This window comes from Heptranchias perlo, chromosome 7 (genome assembly GCF_035084215.1).
Source record: "Heptranchias perlo isolate sHepPer1 chromosome 7, sHepPer1.hap1, whole genome shotgun sequence".
NCBI classification, from domain to species: domain Eukaryota; kingdom Metazoa; phylum Chordata; class Chondrichthyes; order Hexanchiformes; family Hexanchidae; genus Heptranchias; species Heptranchias perlo.
Window position 1 is genome coordinate 48,003,801 of NC_090331.1, and position 19,092 is coordinate 48,022,892.

At 42.4% G+C, this 19,092-nt stretch overlaps 1 protein-coding gene across 2 annotated transcripts in view; it reads right to left on the minus strand.

The window, feature by feature from the left end:
• ccdc14 (coiled-coil domain containing 14) overlaps positions 1-18,934 on the minus strand; it is a 46,829-nt gene extending 27,895 nt beyond the window's left edge. For both annotated transcript variants that reach the window (XM_067987466.1, XM_067987465.1), the window contains exons 1-5: positions 18,597-18,934; positions 4,745-4,800; positions 2,884-2,959; positions 2,676-2,748; positions 1,344-1,484 (exon numbers count right to left, since the gene is read on the minus strand). In XM_067987466.1, the coding sequence (XP_067843567.1) occupies positions 1,344-1,484; positions 2,676-2,748; positions 2,884-2,959; positions 4,745-4,800; positions 18,597-18,656 (406 nt within the window). In that variant the 5' untranslated portion in view covers positions 18,657-18,934. The remainder of the gene's footprint in view (positions 1-1,343; positions 1,485-2,675; positions 2,749-2,883; positions 2,960-4,744; positions 4,801-18,596) is intronic.
• Between the last annotated feature and the right edge of the window lie 158 nt (positions 18,935-19,092).

Consider the following 19,092-nt stretch of genomic DNA (forward strand, 5'->3'; position numbering starts at 1 on the left):
CCCTCCAGCATGTCTGATCACCTGTGAATAAGGCCCTTGCCATCCACAACCTTGATGTGCCCGATATTGACATCCCAGCCTTGATTGAAACAGTTTCACAGCTGGCAACACCTTGCCCCTTACCGAAACCTCCCTGCCTAGCTATACTTTCCACCATCTGCCCCGTCCAAACCACTGCAGTAGCGGTGTGGCACTTATCACCCATCAGTCTCTCCCTCTAATCCTCTGGTACTTACTCACTTACATCTCACTTTGCACTAGCCCTCACTGCTCCTTTTGAATACTCATTATCTACCATCCCCCCCACCATCCCAAGTTTTTCCACCAAGATATCATCCCTCCTTTCCTCCTACAGCCTCTGCACTGAGTGACTCCTCATCCTCAGTGATTTCAATCTGCATTTCAACTCCCCTTATCCACTCTCCGCTAAATTCACTGACCTCCTGTTCTCCGTAAACCTCTCGCTCCATGTAAACTCCTACCCATTCGCACGGCCACCCCTAGTTTGGCAAGCCAAAATTAGGCATTATTCACTCCTACATCTAAACTGGTGTAATCCCCATATGGTTCCTTAGAGAGTTCAGGTGAGTGGGTTACGGATTCGTCTGGCACTGTGACATATATTTGTCAGGAAATCGAATCCAAGCATTCTTACAGTTTCTGCTGCCTTCCTTCCTTCCCATGCCCATCAAGTGAAACCTCCCCCAGGCTTCCCTCTGTCCTAGCCCTGAACCTGCATCTTTTCCCAGTTTCTCTCCTATCTCCCTTCATGTCTTCTTGAAACTAATCTTGTCCATGAGGCCATTGACCTCATTTCCACTAAATTGCTGACCACACAACTTTTCTTCCATGCTAGTCATTGTTGTAAACGTAAATGTACCCTCTCCTCGGGTACTGTACTTCTTGCTTTCAAAACCACTCATCACCCCCTCCTCAAAAAAACCACCCTCGAGCCCTTTGTTCTTGCAAACTACTGGATGATGTCACCATTGCTGGATCACTCCCTACACAGCTGTACTTTCACACCCAATTATGCTCCAAACTACTGAAATCATTTTGTAAAGGTTTTCTCATTCGAAGAAATTTGGTTTGTGCTCATCAAGGGAAGGGCTGACAAGGCTATGGGGTAGAATACTTTCTCACTTTTTTCATGTGAAATAACAGATAATTCATGAAAAATGGGTGTATGAAACCTACCACTGCAAAAATCCATGACTCATTTCCACCTACAGAGTTTGAGAGTTACAATGCGCAACATTATGCAACTAAATTTTCATACAGCACCTTTGAATCAAACATCTATATATTACCAGGTTGTTTTGTTTGCCTTTTCTATAACTTACCAATCTCTTTTTGCACACGTGGAGCACAGGAAACAGGGCCATTTTTCTTGACTTCCTTTTTAGTGCTTTCTCCTTTGCTTGTTGTCACTTTTGCTTTTGTAACATTTGCCTTCCTTAATTTCAGAGAAGCAACCTTCGTATCTAACAGTGGGTTGCGTAAAACAGAACATTAGTAAATTTTCCAATATGTGCAAATGTTGACATTGCATTGCTTCATAAAAAAAAAGTGTATTACATAAGTGAATTATCCAACTGTGATCAGAATTGTGAAATGTGGGGAAACATAGAGGAAACCTGTTTTATCTGCAAGCATGACCCTAACCTCCCTATAACTCATCACTTCAATTCCACCTTCCATTCCAACTCTGACTTTTTGTCTTAGGCGTCCAACATTGTTCCAACTAAACTTCAGGGACAGTATATTTTCCTCCTGGATATTCTATAGTTCTCTGCTCTGACTGTCGTGATTTTAGACCTTAGCTGTCTCACCCATTTTCCTACCTGTTTCTTTAATTTACATTCTACTTTGCACACCTTTATTACTGAGCTGTTTTACTTGTTTTTTATCCTTTAAAACATTTCCATAATTTAGGAAGGATGCCAAGGCCTTAGGAGAGGGTGCAGAAGAGATTTACTAGAATGGTACCAGGGATGAGGGACTTCAGTTATGTGGAGAGACTGGAGAAGCTGGAGTGGTTCTCCTTAGAGCAGAGAAGGCTGAGAGGAGATTTGATAGAATTATGATGGGTTTTGACAGAGTAAATAAGGAGAAACTGCTTCCAGTGGCAGAAGGGTTGATAACCAGAGGACACAGATTTAAGGTGATCAGCAAAAGAGCCAGCGGCGACATGAGGAAACATTTTTTTTAAAAACACAGTTGTTATGATCTGGAATGCACTGCCTTAAAGGGTGGTGGAAGCAAATTCAATAATAACTTTTAAAAGGGAATTGGATAAATTCTTGAAAGGAAAAAATTTACTAGGCTATGGGGAACGAGCAGGGGAGTGGGACTAATTTGAAAGAGCTGGCGTGGACATGATGGGCCGAGTGGTCTCCTTCTGTGCTATAACATACTATGATAATCTGTCTAAAATAACTTTGTCTAATCACCCAGGACTTTACATCTTTACATCTCTTAAAAATGAAATCCATTCTTAGGCCTATCAAAAATGTTAACTTGTCTTTTCAGATGCTGATGGACTTGGTCTTTATAGTACCACTGTTAAGTTTCTCATGCAGATTAGATAGCATTAAATCAATGCTGTCATATTTCAAAATGGTATAGTATCACATTTTGAACATACAAAAAGAATTAAACAACATCATACATACCTGTAGTCTCATTTCTCAAAATATCCTGCAATAAAGCTGCACATCGATCAAGGCCTTTATGAATATCTGTAACCTTTGAAAAAAATGGACATAATTTATGGTTAAATGGAATGCTATCAGTTAAAATTATTCATATCTGCATTCATTATTTAGTTGCAACATTACTATAACTAAAACCAGAAGATTCAACAGCCTTAAAAAATTATACCTGATCCTCAGAATCAGTGGAATACAGGGAGTAACCAGACTCTACAGAGGTTGTTGAAGCTTTTCCTCCTGCAGTCCTAGCAAGAAAAAAAAATCAAAATGGAATGAATAAAATCTTTTTACCTTAATTGCTACAAAGCCCCAAATGTTACAAAAGAGATATCAGTAAACCTACTCGCATTTCTTAGCCCATCTTTGTTCCTAGGCATTATCCTGCAGCTAGTGAAAGAAGCAACAAACACCATTTTAAAAAAAAGGAAGACTGAGAGGCATCAATAAATGTCCCCTTTTATGACAACTTGGATGATGCCATTCAGTGGAAATAAGCTTTACCTTTTTTTAAAATGTGAAAGAAGTACTGAATGAACATGTTAAGACACAAATGTTTATTTAAGAAAAAGTATATATAGGAACATAGGAACAGGAGTAGGCCATTCAGCCCCTCGTGCCTGCTCCGCCATTTGATAAGATCATGGCTGATCTGTGATCCAACTCCATATACCTGCCTTTGGCCCATATCCCTTAATACCTTTGGTTGCCAAAAAGCTATCTATCTCAGATTTAAATTTAGCAATTGAGCTAGTATCAATTGCCGTTTGTGGAAGAGAGTTCCAAACTTCTACAACCCTGTGTGTAGAAATGTTTTCTAATCTCGCTCCTGAAAGGTCTGGCTCTAATTTTTAGACTGTGCCCCCTACTCCTAAAATCCCCAACCAGCGGAAATAGTTTCTCTCTATTCACCCTATCTGTTCCCCTTAATATCTTATAAACTTCGATCAGATCACCCCTTAACCTTCGAAACTCCAGAGAATACAACCCCAATTTGTGTAATCTCTCCTCGTAACTTAACCCTTGAAGTCCAGGTATCATTCTAGTAAACCTACACTGCACTCCCTCCAAGGCCAATATGTCCTTCCGAAGGTGCGGTGCCCAGAACTGCTCACAGTACTCCAGGTGCGGTCTAACCAGGGTTTTGTATAGCTGCAGCATAACTTCTGCCCCCTTGTACTCTAGTCCTCTAGATATAAAGGCCAACATTCCATTAGCCTTCTTGATTATTTTCTGCACTTGTTCATGACACTTCAATGATCTATGTACCTGAACCCCTAAGTCTCTTTGGACATGCACTGTTTTTAACATTTTACCATTTAGAAAGTACCCTGTTCTATCCTTTTTGGATCCAAAGTGGATGTCCTCACATTTGTCTACATTGAATTCCATTTGCCACAATTTTGCCCATTCACCCAATCTATCAATATCGCTTTGTAATTTTATGTTTTCATCTACACTGCTTACAATGTCACCAATCTTTGTGTCATCGGCAAACTTAGATATGAGACTTTCTATGCCTTCATCTAAGTCGTTAATAAATACTGTGAATAATTGAGGCCCCAAGACACATCCCTGCGTGACTCCACTAGTCACATCCTGCCAATGTGAGTACCTTCCCATTATCCCTACTCTCTGTCGCCTTTCGCTCAGCCAACTTCCTAACCAAGAACTGGTAGTATTACTAGTAGTGGGAAGCCTGAATACTAATCACAGCCAGTGTTGCATTCCTGAAACCCCAGCACAAAAGTCAACAGCCTCCACAATGGACCCCAACATTGCGCCAAGTGTTCAGACAGCAATTATTAGGCACATCTTCCTAAACAATAAACAGTCCTTTATGTCAATACATTCTCAACTCAAGTCTCTATTATAATTGTCAACAACTGCTGTAATTTTCCCCCCAAATTTAATAAATTTTACATATTGCAATGTGACAATGTTAACAAAGAGGTTAGTAATCATCCTAAAGTCTCCAGTAATGATCAAAAAATAGTTAACTCAAAAAATAGCAGAAACAATGGTGATCTTACCTCCTTTTTCCATTCCATTGCTTGGAAGAGCCTACTAACCTTCCTGAAGAGAGTACCTAGCAAGGAAATTAGACCATTATCATACATTTATAAAAGAAATCCTGAAACATGTTAGCAACTTCTATGTCAACCCCATGTCAAGATTTTACCATCACAATAAGTTATAGTGCTGCCAAATAATAACTGAAGAGGTGGGAAATGTACGAATCAAAAGCAAGGTTGCTGGCTAGAAATCTGCCAATGAGAAACTCCGGGGACTAAAAATAAAGTTTGAAACAAAATAAAAACATGAAAAGATTATATTTCAAAACAATATGAAATGCAGAGAGTAGTGAACGAATATTTTTCTGACTAGAGAGAGAAGTATGTAGTGGCCCAGGAATTAGGACCATTGGTTTTCTTGTATGTAAGTGACCTGGACTTGGGTATAGGGACTACAATTTCAAAGTTTGCTGATGATACAAAACTTAGCAACATGGTAAATAGTGAGGAGGATAGTAGCAGACTTCAGGAAGACATAGACAGACTGGTGAAATGGGCAGTCACATGGCAGATGCAATTTAATGCGGATAATTGTGAAGTGATGCACTTTAGGAGGAACAACATGGAGAGGCAGTATAATCTAAATGATGCACCCCCTGCAAAATAGTAAGAGCAGAGGAACCTGGGGGTGCATATTCACAAATCTTTGAAGGTGGCAGGGCAAGTTGATAAGGTGGTTAAGAAAGCATATGGGATACTTGCCTTTGTAAACAGGGGCACTGAATATAAAAATAAGGAAGTCATGCTAAACCATTACAAATCACTGAGTAGGCTTCAGCTGGAATATGGTGTACAATTCTGGGTACCACACTTTAGGAAGAATGTCAAGGCCTTGGAGAGGGTGCAGAGGAGGTTTACCAGGATCATACCAGGGATGAGGGACTTCAGTTATGTGGAGAGATTGGAGAAGCTGGGATTTTGTTCTCCTTAGAGCAGAGAAGGTTATGTATGGGGAGACCTGATAGAGGTATTCAAAAAAATGAGGGGTTTTGATGGAGCAAATAGGGTGAAACCATTTCCACTGGCAAGTGGGTCGGTAACCAGATGTCATAGATTTAAAATAATTGGCAAAAGAACTAGAGGGGGAATGAAGAGAATTTTTTTCACACAGTATTGTTAAGATCTGGAACGTACTACCTGAAAGGGTGGTGGAAGCAGATTCCATAGGAACTTTCAAAAGGCAATTGGACATGTACTTGGAGAGGACTAATTTGCAGGGTTATGGGGAGAAAGCTGGGGAATGGGACTAAGAGAAAAAGACAAATGGAGGCACATGCAGGACCCGATCAAAACACTAAATTCCATTAGAAGAAATCTCTTAGCCAATTACAAACCAGTGCTTCCAAACCCCAAACCATCTTCTTTTCCTGCTAACAGACAGCAGAAATCCACCAGTGAGCTAAGCCCTATATTCAACAGTCCAGTTCTGCCAAACCCCCTATTCTGTTATTCCCCCCCCCCAACTATTTCCAGTTCCCTCTGCATCTTTCTATTCTTCTGTTTGTGTCTGTACCCTTTATTTTCTATATATTCCTTTCCCTAGGTTCCCCCTCCAGAGTAATGCCAAACCACAGTGCTCCTACCAGTGCTGCCAAACTCCAGTACCAGCAAAGCTCAGGACCACCCCATTATGTCTAAATCCTCCCCTTCCCTAGTACTGCTAAATACTAGATATCAACCTCTAATTGGTACACTTGGTATACCATCTTACTGTGTAGTCTCAGTTTAAAATGGTAAAGAATAGAAATTAAATATAGGTAAAAGGAATATCTCGGTTTCTGACAGAGATATCCTTCCTCCCTCAGCCTCTGCACTGACTCCTCATCCTCAGTGATTGCAAACTCTATCGCAACTCACCTTGTCCTCTCTCCTCTGACTTAACCTCACCCTCCATATAATTTCTCCAACCCATAATTCACAAACACCCCTTCAATCTTGCCATCTCATGTGACCTCTCTATTTCCGTGGTCTTGATCACAGATAAGGCCATCTCCAACCACATTTTTGTATCTCTTGCCACCCACATTGTACTACCCCATTCCCACTGAGCTACTGACCACCCAACGTTTCCTTCCTAGCCCCATGGTAGCTGACATTGAAAATGGTTCCCTCTCCTCAAATACCGCCCCCCTCCCTTTCAAAACCACTGTCATTATCCACCTCCTCAAAAAGCCCAGCCTCAACCCCTCTGTTCCTCCAAACTACCGCCCTATCTCCAAAGTTCTTGAACGTGTTGTCACCTCTCAAATCTATGCCCATCTTTCCCGCAACTTTGAATCTCTCCAATCAGGATTCCACCTCTGCCACAATACTGAAATGGCCCTAATCAAAGTTACAAATTACATCCTCTGTGACTGTGCTCGTGCTCCTCGCCCGTCTCATCCTCTTGCCGTAGCCTCTGACACGATTGACCACACCATCCTCCTCCAGCACAATGGGACTGCTCTCATCTGGTTCCAATCTTACCTATCCAATCGTAGCCAGCGCATCTCCAGGAATTACTTCTTTTCCTGCCCCACACTGTTAGCTCTGGAGTCCCCCAAGGATCTATCCTTGGCCCCCTCCTCTTCCTTCTCTATATGCTGCGACATCATCTGAAGACATAGGGTCAGGTTCCACATGTACGTTGACGACACAAGCTCTGCTTCTCTACCATCTTTCTCAACCCGTTCACTGTGTTGTCAGACTGCTTGTCCAACATCAAGTCCTGAAAGAGTTGCAATTTCCTGTAGTTAAACATTGGGAAGACTGAAACCATCGTCTACGGCTCCCACCACAAACTTTGTACCTTTGTTGCCGATTCCATCCCCTGCCCAGCCACTGGCTCAGGTTCAACCAGAGAGTATGCAACCTCAGCGTCTATGTGACCCTGAGCTGAACTTCCAACCCCATATCCTCTCCAGCATAAAGACCGCCTATGTCCACCTCAGTAACACCACCCATCAGGTCCCTGCCTCAGCCCATCTGCTGCTGAAATACTCATCCCTGCCTAACTTACCCCCCAGACTCAACCATTCCAATGCATTCCTGTCTGGCTTCCCATTTTCAATCCTCCGTAAACTTTAGATCATCCAAAACTCTGTTGCCTAGATCCTATCATGCACCATGTCATGCTCACCCATCACCCTGTGCTCGCTGACTTACATTGGTTCCCAGTCCCCCAACACAAGTTTAAAATTCTCATCGTCATGGCCTTGCTCCTCCCTATCTCTAACCTTCTGCAGCCCTACAATCCTCCAAGAGCTCTGCATTTTTCTAATTCTGGCCTCTTATGCATTTCCCACTCCCTTCACCCTACCATCAAAAAATAATTGAATTCCAGAGGTGAGGTGAGAGTGACTGCCCTTGACATCAAGGCAGCATTTGACCAAGTGTGGCACCAAGAAGCGCTAGTAAAATTGAAGTCAATGGGAATCGGGGGAAAACTCTCCAGTGTCTGGAGTCATACTTAGCACAAAGGAAGATGGTAGTGGTTGTTGGAGGCCAGTCATCTCAGCCGCAGGACATTGCTGCAGGAGTTCCTCAGGGCAGTCTCCTCGGCCCAACCATCTTCAGCTGCTTCATCAACGACCTTCCCTCCATCATAAGGTCAGAAATGGGGATGTTCGCTGATGATTGCACAGTGTTCAGTTTCATTCACAACCCCTCAGATAATGAGGCAGTCCGTGCCTGCATGCAACAAGACCTGGACAACATCCAGGCTTCGGCTGATAAGTGGCAAGTAATATTCACGTCAGACAAGTGCCAGGCAATGACCATCTCCAACAAGAGAGAGTGTCTAGCCACCACTCCTTGACGTTTAACGGAATTACCATTGCCGAATCCCCCACCATCAACATCCTGGGGGTCACCATTGACCAGAAACTTAACTGGACCAGCCATATAAATACTGTGGCTACAAGCGCAGGTCAGAGGCTGGTGAGTGACTCACCTTCTGACTCCCCAAAGCCTTTCCACCATCTACAAGGAGTGTGATGGAATACTCTCCACTTGCCTAGATGAGTGCAGCTCCGACAACACTCAAGAAGCTCGACACCATCCAGGACAAAGCAGCCCGCTTGATTGGCACTCCATCCACCACCCTAAACATTCACTCCCTTCACCACCAGCACACCATGGCTGCAGTGTGTACCATCTACAGGATGCACTGCAGCAACTCACCAAGGCTTCTTTGACAGCACCTCCCAAACCCGCGACCTCTACCACCTAGAAGGACAAGGGCAGCAGGCATATGGGAACACCACCAGCTGCATGTTCCCCTCCAAGTCACACACCATCCCGACTTGGAAATATATTGCCATTCCTTCATCGTCACTGGGTCAAAATCCTGGACCTCCCTACCTAACAGCACTGAGGGAGAACCTTCACCACACGGACTGCAGCAGTTCAAGGTGGCGGCTCACCACCACCTTCTCAAGGGCAAATAGGGATATGCAATAAATGCTGGCCTTGCCAGCGATGTCCACATCCCATGAACGAATAAAAAAAAACATCAGCAGCTGTGCCTTCAGTCATTCAGACCCCAAGCTCTGGAATTCCCTCCCTAAACCCCTCTCTTTCTTGGTGGTGGGTGTTGTTACTGCAAATTTCAACACCACTCCCTCTAGACCTATATCCAAATCACTATACAAAATGAACAGAAGTGGCCCCAGATTGAGCCCTGTGGGACACCACCATCCACTTCAAACCACTCTGAATACTGCCTTTAAGTCCTACTCTCTGTTTCCTCGCTTGTAACCAATTTTAACCCAGTTTGCTATCATCCCCCTAATTCCATACCCCTTAATCATCATAGAAATCTCCTGTGTGGTACCTTCTCAAAGGCTTTCATAAAGGCCATGTACACGACATCTGCTGCATTTCCCCCATCTACTATGTCTGCTACCTCCTCAAAGAATTCTATGAAGCTTGTTGAGCACAATCGTCCCTTTAGAAATCCATGCTGGCTACTTCCAACTACTTTCTCTTTATCTAGATATGTGGAAATACATCCTTAATTAAAAGACTCTAAAAAATGTTCCATACCATTTACGTTAAGCTAACTGGCCTTTAATTATCTTGACTAGCTCGGTCTCCCATTTTGATAATGGGTATTAAATTGCCTGCTACAGACCTCCTGCACACATTCACGCTCAAGAGTCCTGGAAATGCCTTGGGCCTCAGTAATTTCCTTCCTCATCTCCCTCAGGACACTAGGATGTATCCTTTCTGGCCCTGGTGCTTTGTCTTCCTTTGATTTAACTAACTTATTATAATGGAAAAGAAGGAAAATTTTAAAATATTGCTCATCTCCTTCTCAACCACTTCAGGATTCAACTCCGCTCTGATTCATTCTCTTTACTAAAGACTGATGCAAAGTACTTCTTAAATACCTCCGCCATTTTTTTATCATCCAAAAATTGACAATCCGCTCTGCACCTCGCTTTTAACAAAGCTGCTTATACGGATATACTTACAACATATATTTCTGTTCTTTTTCATTTTTAAAAAAAATTTTGTTATCTCTCAGAACAATAATTTTGTTATTTCTGCTCACCTCTGATCTGATCTGATTGTAGATTTCCTTCTCACAATTTGCAAGTCTGTAGTACACGCCTACTAATGCAACAAGCCTTTTTTAATATTGACTGTCTCTACTCCTTCTCCGTCTACATCAATCCTGTCAGCATGTATTCCCTCTCTTACCAATATTTTCTATTCTTCTTCAGTTTGCATCCAGATTTCTGTTAATAAGTCTAGATCTTCCTGTAAAATAATTGCTTCCAGTTCCCCATTTATTTCCCACTCTGCCTATTGCAATACATACACTTAATTATTTTTCTGTTTTTTTTATAAAAAGTTCTTTTCCCCTGATTTTTTTTTATGTCTAAGCTATGCCTTATATTTACTAGTCTTTTCCCCATTTATAACTATGATTTTATAACTTTGGATTTTATTCTTCCACTCCATCTCCCTCGTTAAAATGTTTTCTGTCTCTCTATCTATACAGTGACACGGGGAGACAATTAGTGCCGACTGTCAACTTGGTTGAGACTAACCAGGCTGATTCTAAAGGGCTATGGGGAAAGAGCAAGGGAGTGGAACTAATTTTAAAGCTCTTTTTAAAGAGCCGGCACAGGCACGATGGGCCGCCTCCTGTGCTGTATGATTCTATTTCTCCCTTCTTTATTAGCTGATCCTGATGTGGTTTTATTTTCCCACCCCCTTCCTAGTTTAAATATCTTGTCATTTCTCTAATTAGCTGTTCTGCCAGAACATTAGCACCCTGCCTGTTCAGGTGTAGCTATTGCAGAATAGCTCCCATCTGTCCCACAATTGGTGCCAATGCCATACAAAGTTGAATCCTTCTTCCTAATACCACACCTTTAGCCATGCATTGATTTCCCTAATTTTCCTATCCTTCTCTTTTCTATTGCATGGCATGGGAAGTAATCCTAAAATTACTACTCAAGAAGCCCTGCTCCTAAGCTTGTTTCCCAAATTAATTTTGCAAGATTCAGGCCATTCTTTACCTGCATCATTGGCTCCCACATGGACTACAACCACTGGTTACTCTTCATCCCCTTACATAATCTTTTCTGGTCTACTCAACATGTCCCTTCATCTGGCACCTGAGAAGCAACAAAGCTTCCAGGACTGTCAGTCTGGACTGCAAAAGATCGTGTCAGCCCCTCCAACAACCGAATCCCCATCAGTATTGCATTTCTTGGTGCGTTGCTAATATCCTTCTGCCTCAAGCCATCTCTAGTTTGTTGATGCCATTGATATTTGTTTGATGGCCCTGCTCAAGAGTCTTGATTTGCCTCGTAGGAAACTAGACCTCTAAAGCTAAGAGCATACGTTGCTCTGGGTGCTCCTGTTCTAACCTTCCTTTCCCTGCCCCTCAGATAGTCACTTATCTTTCCTCCTCCACTGCCCGCTCCCCATCTCTCAAACTTCTCTCCTTCCCTATTGTGGCTGATTGCTCAAACTCAAATTCTTATAATTTGAGAAGGAGATGGAGACAATGCGAGCTGGTAAGATTTCTCATAGGCGTGTTTGCCCAAGTCAACACCTCGTGCTCGAAACTCCCATGTCTTGAAGGGACAGTGATGTGTCATTCCTGCCTTTGCTGCCATTTTTAAGTTTAGATTGTTCAACTTTGAAGCTTATATTACTTGCACGTAATAGTGGTTAATGTACTTAGCACCTACTTCCCATCTGCACTTAATTTTTACTCTCGCCAAATTCCCAATTTCAATAGTCCTTACACTCACTCTATTCCCACCTCACTCCGGATTGTACTTTTGCAACCCATCTCCCTTTATATACCGTTCAGACATCAACCAGTTTCAACTGGTCAGTCAGTGATCAACTACACAGTGTATAATTTCCAGGACGTGTAGAATCTGTGAGGAGGGTTGCTGTGACTGCTTCTGCTCTTCCGAGGCCTTGTGCAAGCCTGGGTTACCTTGGAACAAGATCATGCGGGGTCCACCGGTTCGCTTGAAACTTTCTGCGACCGGTAGACACTGCAGGATACACCTTGCTTTATCAATATAGATAACCAAATCTTTTAACACTTAAGCACGAACTTTTAATTTGACTGGACCACCTATATTAGTGGTGCTCTCCTTGAGGGATGGACCCGTTTGTTAATGCTTTTTGTCCTTGTGGCATTGGGCTCCTCCTGATGCTACCCCATTGGCGCAGACAAAACAGGCACTGTATCTAACACCTGTCTGGTGACGTGTTCTCTGGAGAACAAGTCATACAGTTTTAAATAAAAAAGGACTGTAACAGCAAGAGACAGAAGAAGAAGGATTTAAAGAGGTGATTGGTCTTTCATCCAACAAAGAAAGATTGAGAGTAACGAAAAGAAGGGACACTGAAGAAGGTGGTTTCAGAAGGTGGGTGGACTGCATTTTGGACTTTCACAAAGCTTATTTGTATAGCATATGTAGAGATCTTTGTGTGATGGTTGGTAGAGCATAAAAACCTGCATCACTCCCCTCACATAAGTTATTAAGATTACATATAATTGTATTCCAGTGAGGCACTTTACAACATAGGATCCCTTCAAAAACCAGGCCCCGAGAGTGGGCGAGTAGTGCCACCTCTACCACGTTTTGTTTGTTAACCTGGAAATATGGCATAAAGTGTTAGACTCATCTGAGTCACAAACAGTAGAAATACAGGGGCCTGTGAGTGCAACCGGCATTGAGTGAACAGCTTGAGAGTTTGGTAAGTGTGGGAGTTTGGTGAAGTGGGGGAAGGAGCTGCTGCTTTGCCTTGCTTTTCCTAACTTTTTCCACAGACCAGCGGCGGACCTGAGCAGCAGAAGACCGAGAACGGGGATAAAAGCAGCAGACCTGCAACAAGAGAAAACTGCAGTGTGACGTCATAGCTGAGGCAGGTAAGTGATTGGTAGTGACTGTGGGCTGAGCTTTAAGTTAACATATAGCATATAACTAAATTTTAAAAACTAAACTTAATTTAATTAAACGAGGTAAATAATTTGATTAACACTAAATTAATTAATTAAATAAAATAATGGGAGAACAGGAGATGTGTTGCTGCTGCAATATGTGGGAGCTTTTGTGGATATTTTTGTCCAGGGCGACTACATCTACAGTAAGTGTCTGCAGCTCGAGGAACTTCGGCTCTGAGTTCAGGAGCTGGAGTCTGAGCTGCAGACATTGCGAAACATCAGGGAGGGAGAAAGCTACCTGGACCTTTTGCTCCAGGAGGCAGCCACACCCCTTAGATTAAATACCTTAGAATTGACACGTGGTCAGGGACAGGAGGGTGTGACTGCGAGTGAGGCAAGTACGGGGATCCAGGAGGTAGTATTGCAGGAGCCCCAGTCCCTGCGCTTGTCCAATAGATTTGAGGTTCTTGCAAGTCTTGTGGTCAAGTGCGGGGACGACGAGCAAACTAACCACGGCACCGTGGAACAGGAAGCTGTTCAAGTGGGGGGAGTAAAAAGGAAGGTGGCTGTAGTAGGCGACAGAATAGTTAGGGGAATAGACACTGTTCTCTGAGGCCAGGAGCATGAGTCCCGAAGGCTATGTTGTCTACCCGGTGCCAGAGTTAAGGACATCTCCTCCGGGCTGGAGAAGAACTTGGAGTGGGAGGGGGAGGATCCAGTTGTCGTGATCCATGTAGGTACCAACGACATAGGTAGGACTAAGAAAAAGTTTCTGCTGAGAGTTTGAGCAGCTAGGGACTAAATTAAAAAGCAGAATCACAAAAGGTAATAATCTCTGGATTATTACCTGAGCCACGAGCAAATTGGCATAGGGTCAATAGGATCAGGGAGATGAATGTGTGGCTCAAAGATTGGTGTGGGAGAAGCACAAATAGATGTAAACGGACATGATCTAATAGCAATTACAGAGACTTGGCTGCAGGGTGACCAAGGCTGGGAGCTGAATATCCAAGGGTGTTCGATATTTAAGGACAGGCAAAAAGGAAAAGGAAGTGGGGTGGCGTTGTTAGTAAAGGATGAAATCAGAGCAAGTCAGAAAGGTATTGGCTCAGAAAATCAAGATGTAGAATCAGTCTAGGTGGAGTTAAGAAGCACCAAGGGGCAGAAAACACTGGTGGGAGTTGTCTATAAGCCTCCAAACAGTAGTGGCAATGTAGGGGATGGGATCAAACAGGAAATTAGAGATGCATTTAACAAGGGTATTACAGTAATCATGGGTGACTTTAATCTGCATATCGACTGGCCATACCAAATTAGCAATAATACTGTGGAGGAGGAATTCCTGGAGTGTGTAAGAGATGGTTTTTTAGACCAGTACGTTGAGGAACCAACCAGGGAACAGGCTATCCTAGATTGGGTATTGTGCAATAAAGGGTTAATTAATAATCTTGTTGTGCGGGGTCCTTTAGGGAAGAGTGACCATAACATGATAGAATTCTTCATTAAGATGGAAAGTGAAGTAGTCCAATCCAAAACTAGGGTCCTAAATCTAAATAAAGGAAACTACAAAGGTATGAGGAGTGAGTTGGCTATGATAGATTGGGAAGCTTCATTAAAAGGCATGACGGTGGATAAGCAATGGCTAACATTTAAGGAACGAATGCATGAATTGCAACAATTATACATTCCTTTCTGGCGCAAAAACACAAAAGGAAATGCGGCCCAACCATGGCTAACAAAAGAAATTAAGGATAGTATTAGATCCAAAGAGGAGTCATATAAAGTTACCAGAAAAAGTAGCAAGCCTGAGGATTAGGAGCAGTTTAGAATTCAGCAAAAAAGGACCAAGAGATTGATTAAGAGGGGAAAAATAGAGTAGGAGAGTAAACTTGCAAGGAACATAAAAGTGGACTGTAAAAGCTTCTACAAGTATGTGAAAAGAAAAAGATTAGTGAAGACAAATGTAGATCCCTAACAGTCAGAAACGGGAGACTTTATAATGGGGAACATGGAAATGGCAGAGCAATTAAACAAATACTTTGGTTCTGTCTTCACGGATAAGGACACAAATAACTTTCCAGAAATGCTAGGGAACCAAGGGACTAGTGAGAAGGAAGAATTAAAGGATATTAGTATTAGTAAATAAAATTGCTGGAGAAATTAATGAGACTGAAAGCTGATAAATCCCCGGGACCTGATAATCTGCATCCCAGAGTACTAAAAGAGGTAGCCATAGAAATAGTGGATGCATTGGTTATCATCTTCCAAAATTCTATAGATTATGGAACAGTTCCTGCAGATTGGAGGGTGGCAAATGTAACCCCACTATTTAAAAAAGGAGGGAGAGAAAACTGGGAGCTACAGACAGTTTAGCCCAACATCAGTAGTAGGGAAATGCTGAAGTCTATTATAAAGGATGTGATAACAGGACACATAGAAAATATCAACAGGATTAGACAAAGTCAACATGGATTTATGAAAGGGAAATCATGTTTGACAAACATATTAGAGTTTTTTGAGGATGTAACTGGTAAGTTAGATAAGGGAGATCCAGTGGATGTGGTTTATTTGGATTTTCAGAAGGCCTTTGATAAGGTCCCACATAAGAGGTTCGTGTGCAAAGGTAAAGCACATGGGATTGGGGGTAATCAATGATTTGGATGAGGGAACCAAATGTAATATTTCCAAGTTTGCTGATGACACAAAACTAGGTGGGATCGTGAGTTGTGAGGAGGATGCAAAGAGGCTTCAAGGCGATTTAGACAAGTTGAGTGAGTGGACAAATACATGGCAGATGCAGTATAATGTGGATAAATGTGAAGTTATCCACTTCAGAAGGAAAAACAGAAAGGCAGAGTATTATTTAAATGGTGATAGATTGGGGACTGTTGATGTACAAAGGGACCTGGGTGTCCTTGTACACCAGTCACTGAAAGCAAACAGGCAAGTACAGCAAGCAGTTAGGAAGGCAAATGGTATGTTGGCCTTCATTGCAAGAGGATTTGAGTACAGGAGCAAGGATGTCTTACTGCAGTTATACAGGGCCTTGGTGAGACCACACCTGGAGTATTGTGTACAATTTTGGTCTCCTTTCCAAGAAAGGATATACTTGCCATAGAGGGAGTGCAGCGAAGGTTCACCAGACTGATTTTTGGGATGGCAGGACTGTCAGATGAGGAGAGATTGGGTCGACTTGGCCTGTATTCACTCGAGTTTAGAAGAATGAGAGGGGATCTCATTGAAACATATAAAATTCTGGCAGGACTAGACAGATTGGATGAAGGGAGGATGTTTCCCCTGGCTGGGGGGGGGTCCAGAACAAGGGGTCAGTGTCTCAGGATACAGGGTAGGACATTTAGGACTGAGGTGAGGAGAAATTTCTTCACTCACAGGGTGGTGAACCTGTGGAATTCTCTACCACAGAAGGCTGTGGAGGCCAAGTCACTGAATATATTTAAGAAGGAGCTAGATCGATTTCTGGACACAAAAGGCATCAAGGGGCATGGGGAGAGAGCAGGAATATGGTATTGAGATAGAGAATCAGCCATGATCATATTGAATGGCGGAGCAGGCTCGAAGGGCCGAATGGCCTCCTCCTGCTCCTATTTTCTATGTTTCTATGACACCGCCTCATATGATAGAGATTTGCGTGAAAACCGTGGCCAAAGTTGTTGGCCCTTCGGCTGCAGTCACAGCCTTTAAAATATACGGGAAGGCTGTGTTCATCCTGCATACTCTTGCCAGCGGTTCTTATGGCACTTAACTAGGGCTTCATTTTACCCCCACACTTTTCATCTTTGGTCACCCAGTTCACAGGAGGGGGAGGGGATTGGAGGACTTGCGGGTGGGTCTGCTCCTGGGTCTAGCCCAAAAACCACCATCCACAGGTCCAGAATATGTAAAATCTATTGAGATTTATTGGTGTTTTTTGGCCTGGTGATAATGGGCTCCTGCCCAGTGCCACACTATCATCCCAGTCAAAAGAGGCACATGTTAAAATCTAAGCTTAAATTTCAATTCAATAAAAGCACAATTTTTGTACTACCTACCAACAAGTTATCTCCTACTCATCAACTGAACTCCCACTCTCACCAAATTCCAGTCCTTACTCTCACTCTCTTCCCATCTCATTCAGTTACCAGCATACAGGATGTGCTCTCAGCTTTTAATGAGAAATATTTCAGGAATTATATCACACGCCCAGTTGTCGACATGTCCAGTGAGAATGTCGCTTGACTCCCCATGTTTAGAAATGGACTTGATTGCATGGCTGTGTTTGAAGTGGTCCATCTACAATGCAGAAACAGGATTGGTTCCCATTCTTTGTCAAAATCATTCATCTTTTCCAGCCAAGATGAAGTTGAATAACCCAGGTTTAGCTGCTATGGTCTGCTTGTACCAGCTCAGCAAACTGATTTGACATTAGGTGGGAAAGATGTTTGTGTGCCACAGCTTTCTTCATTTCTCCAGGGTGCTTCTCCACATATTTCACGATTGTGTAGTTTTCCTCAAATGGTAAGGGTCTTGGATTTCTGGCTAACTATATTCTCAAACTGCTAACTATATTCTCAAACTGCTCTCTATCTCCACTGAATTGTGCACTGTACAATTGGGGATGCTGCCACTTGATGAAAATCACATTATTGAATTTGAATAAAGTGGCAAATTTCACTGGTCAAGATTCATTTGCAGTAGGAATTAGGATTAACAAATAATAATCTCTAATTTAATTAATATCTCTTATCAATTGAGCATTTTCTACATCATTTTGATTTGAATTATCAGCCACATTGTATCAATGCTTAGTGTCCAAAATTCATCTTAAAAACAGTAACGAAATCACAAAAATACACAACTTTGAAACATGCAATTTCTGAGAAAATAAAATCTCAGTGGCAAGTCATTAGTTTTGTAGAATATTTATATTATGCTTTTCACAACCTCAGATGTACCAAAGCGTTTCACAGCCAATGATTTACTTTGAAAGTATAGTCAATGCATGCAGACAAACAAAGCAGCCAATTTGCACACAGCAAGGCTCCCAACACAGCAATAAGATGAATGACCAGTTAATCTGCTTTAGTGGTGTTGGTTGTGGAATGAATATTGAATGTTGGCTCGGACATCAGGAAGGAAAAGTGCTACGAGATTATTTACGGCCATCTAGGAAGTTGTTTTCAAAAATGGAAACAAAACAGAACCAAACGATAACAAGCCAGCTTTGCAAATTTCAATGGGATCTTGTCACCAGCCATTCGTACTAACTGCTTGGAATTTAATTTAAAAGCTAATTCGTGCATAATATGCATTCAACTAGAATATTACATCACCATTTTAGGAATCAGACAAAACAGTTAATTCTAACAAATAATGTCTGCACCGATTCTCAGTACTTCTTACCTTCGAAGCCGTGGCTGTTTTCATCCTCATTGTTTTCGTCCTATTATACCCGACAGGCATCTTCAGGCCAATTCATACGACAGGCATAAATAAATATGCAATCAAACCAAGATTTATCCTGAACATCATCTCATAACACAAACAATAACCTCAGCATCAATTCAAATACCACCACCGCCTAGCTTCATCAGACTGCCTTAACTACCACCCAAAGGTGTGCAAGTAAAATGTGTAACTGTTTCAAATCCAAAAACACACCAACTAATCTGCGCTAAATCGAAATAGTATATTAATTATCAGACTTATAACACCATTTCCCCAAAACATTCCCCACTCTTAACTGAAACCACAGCTTTGCATTTTATCAACTTATCCAGCTGTCAGAGGCGCTTGAGCGGAATTTCCGCTTTAGACGAAAGAATTGATTGGTCCAACTGAGGAACGACCCGCCCTTAGTTGCAATCGTGCTCTGTGAGTAGCGACCGACGCTGTCAAT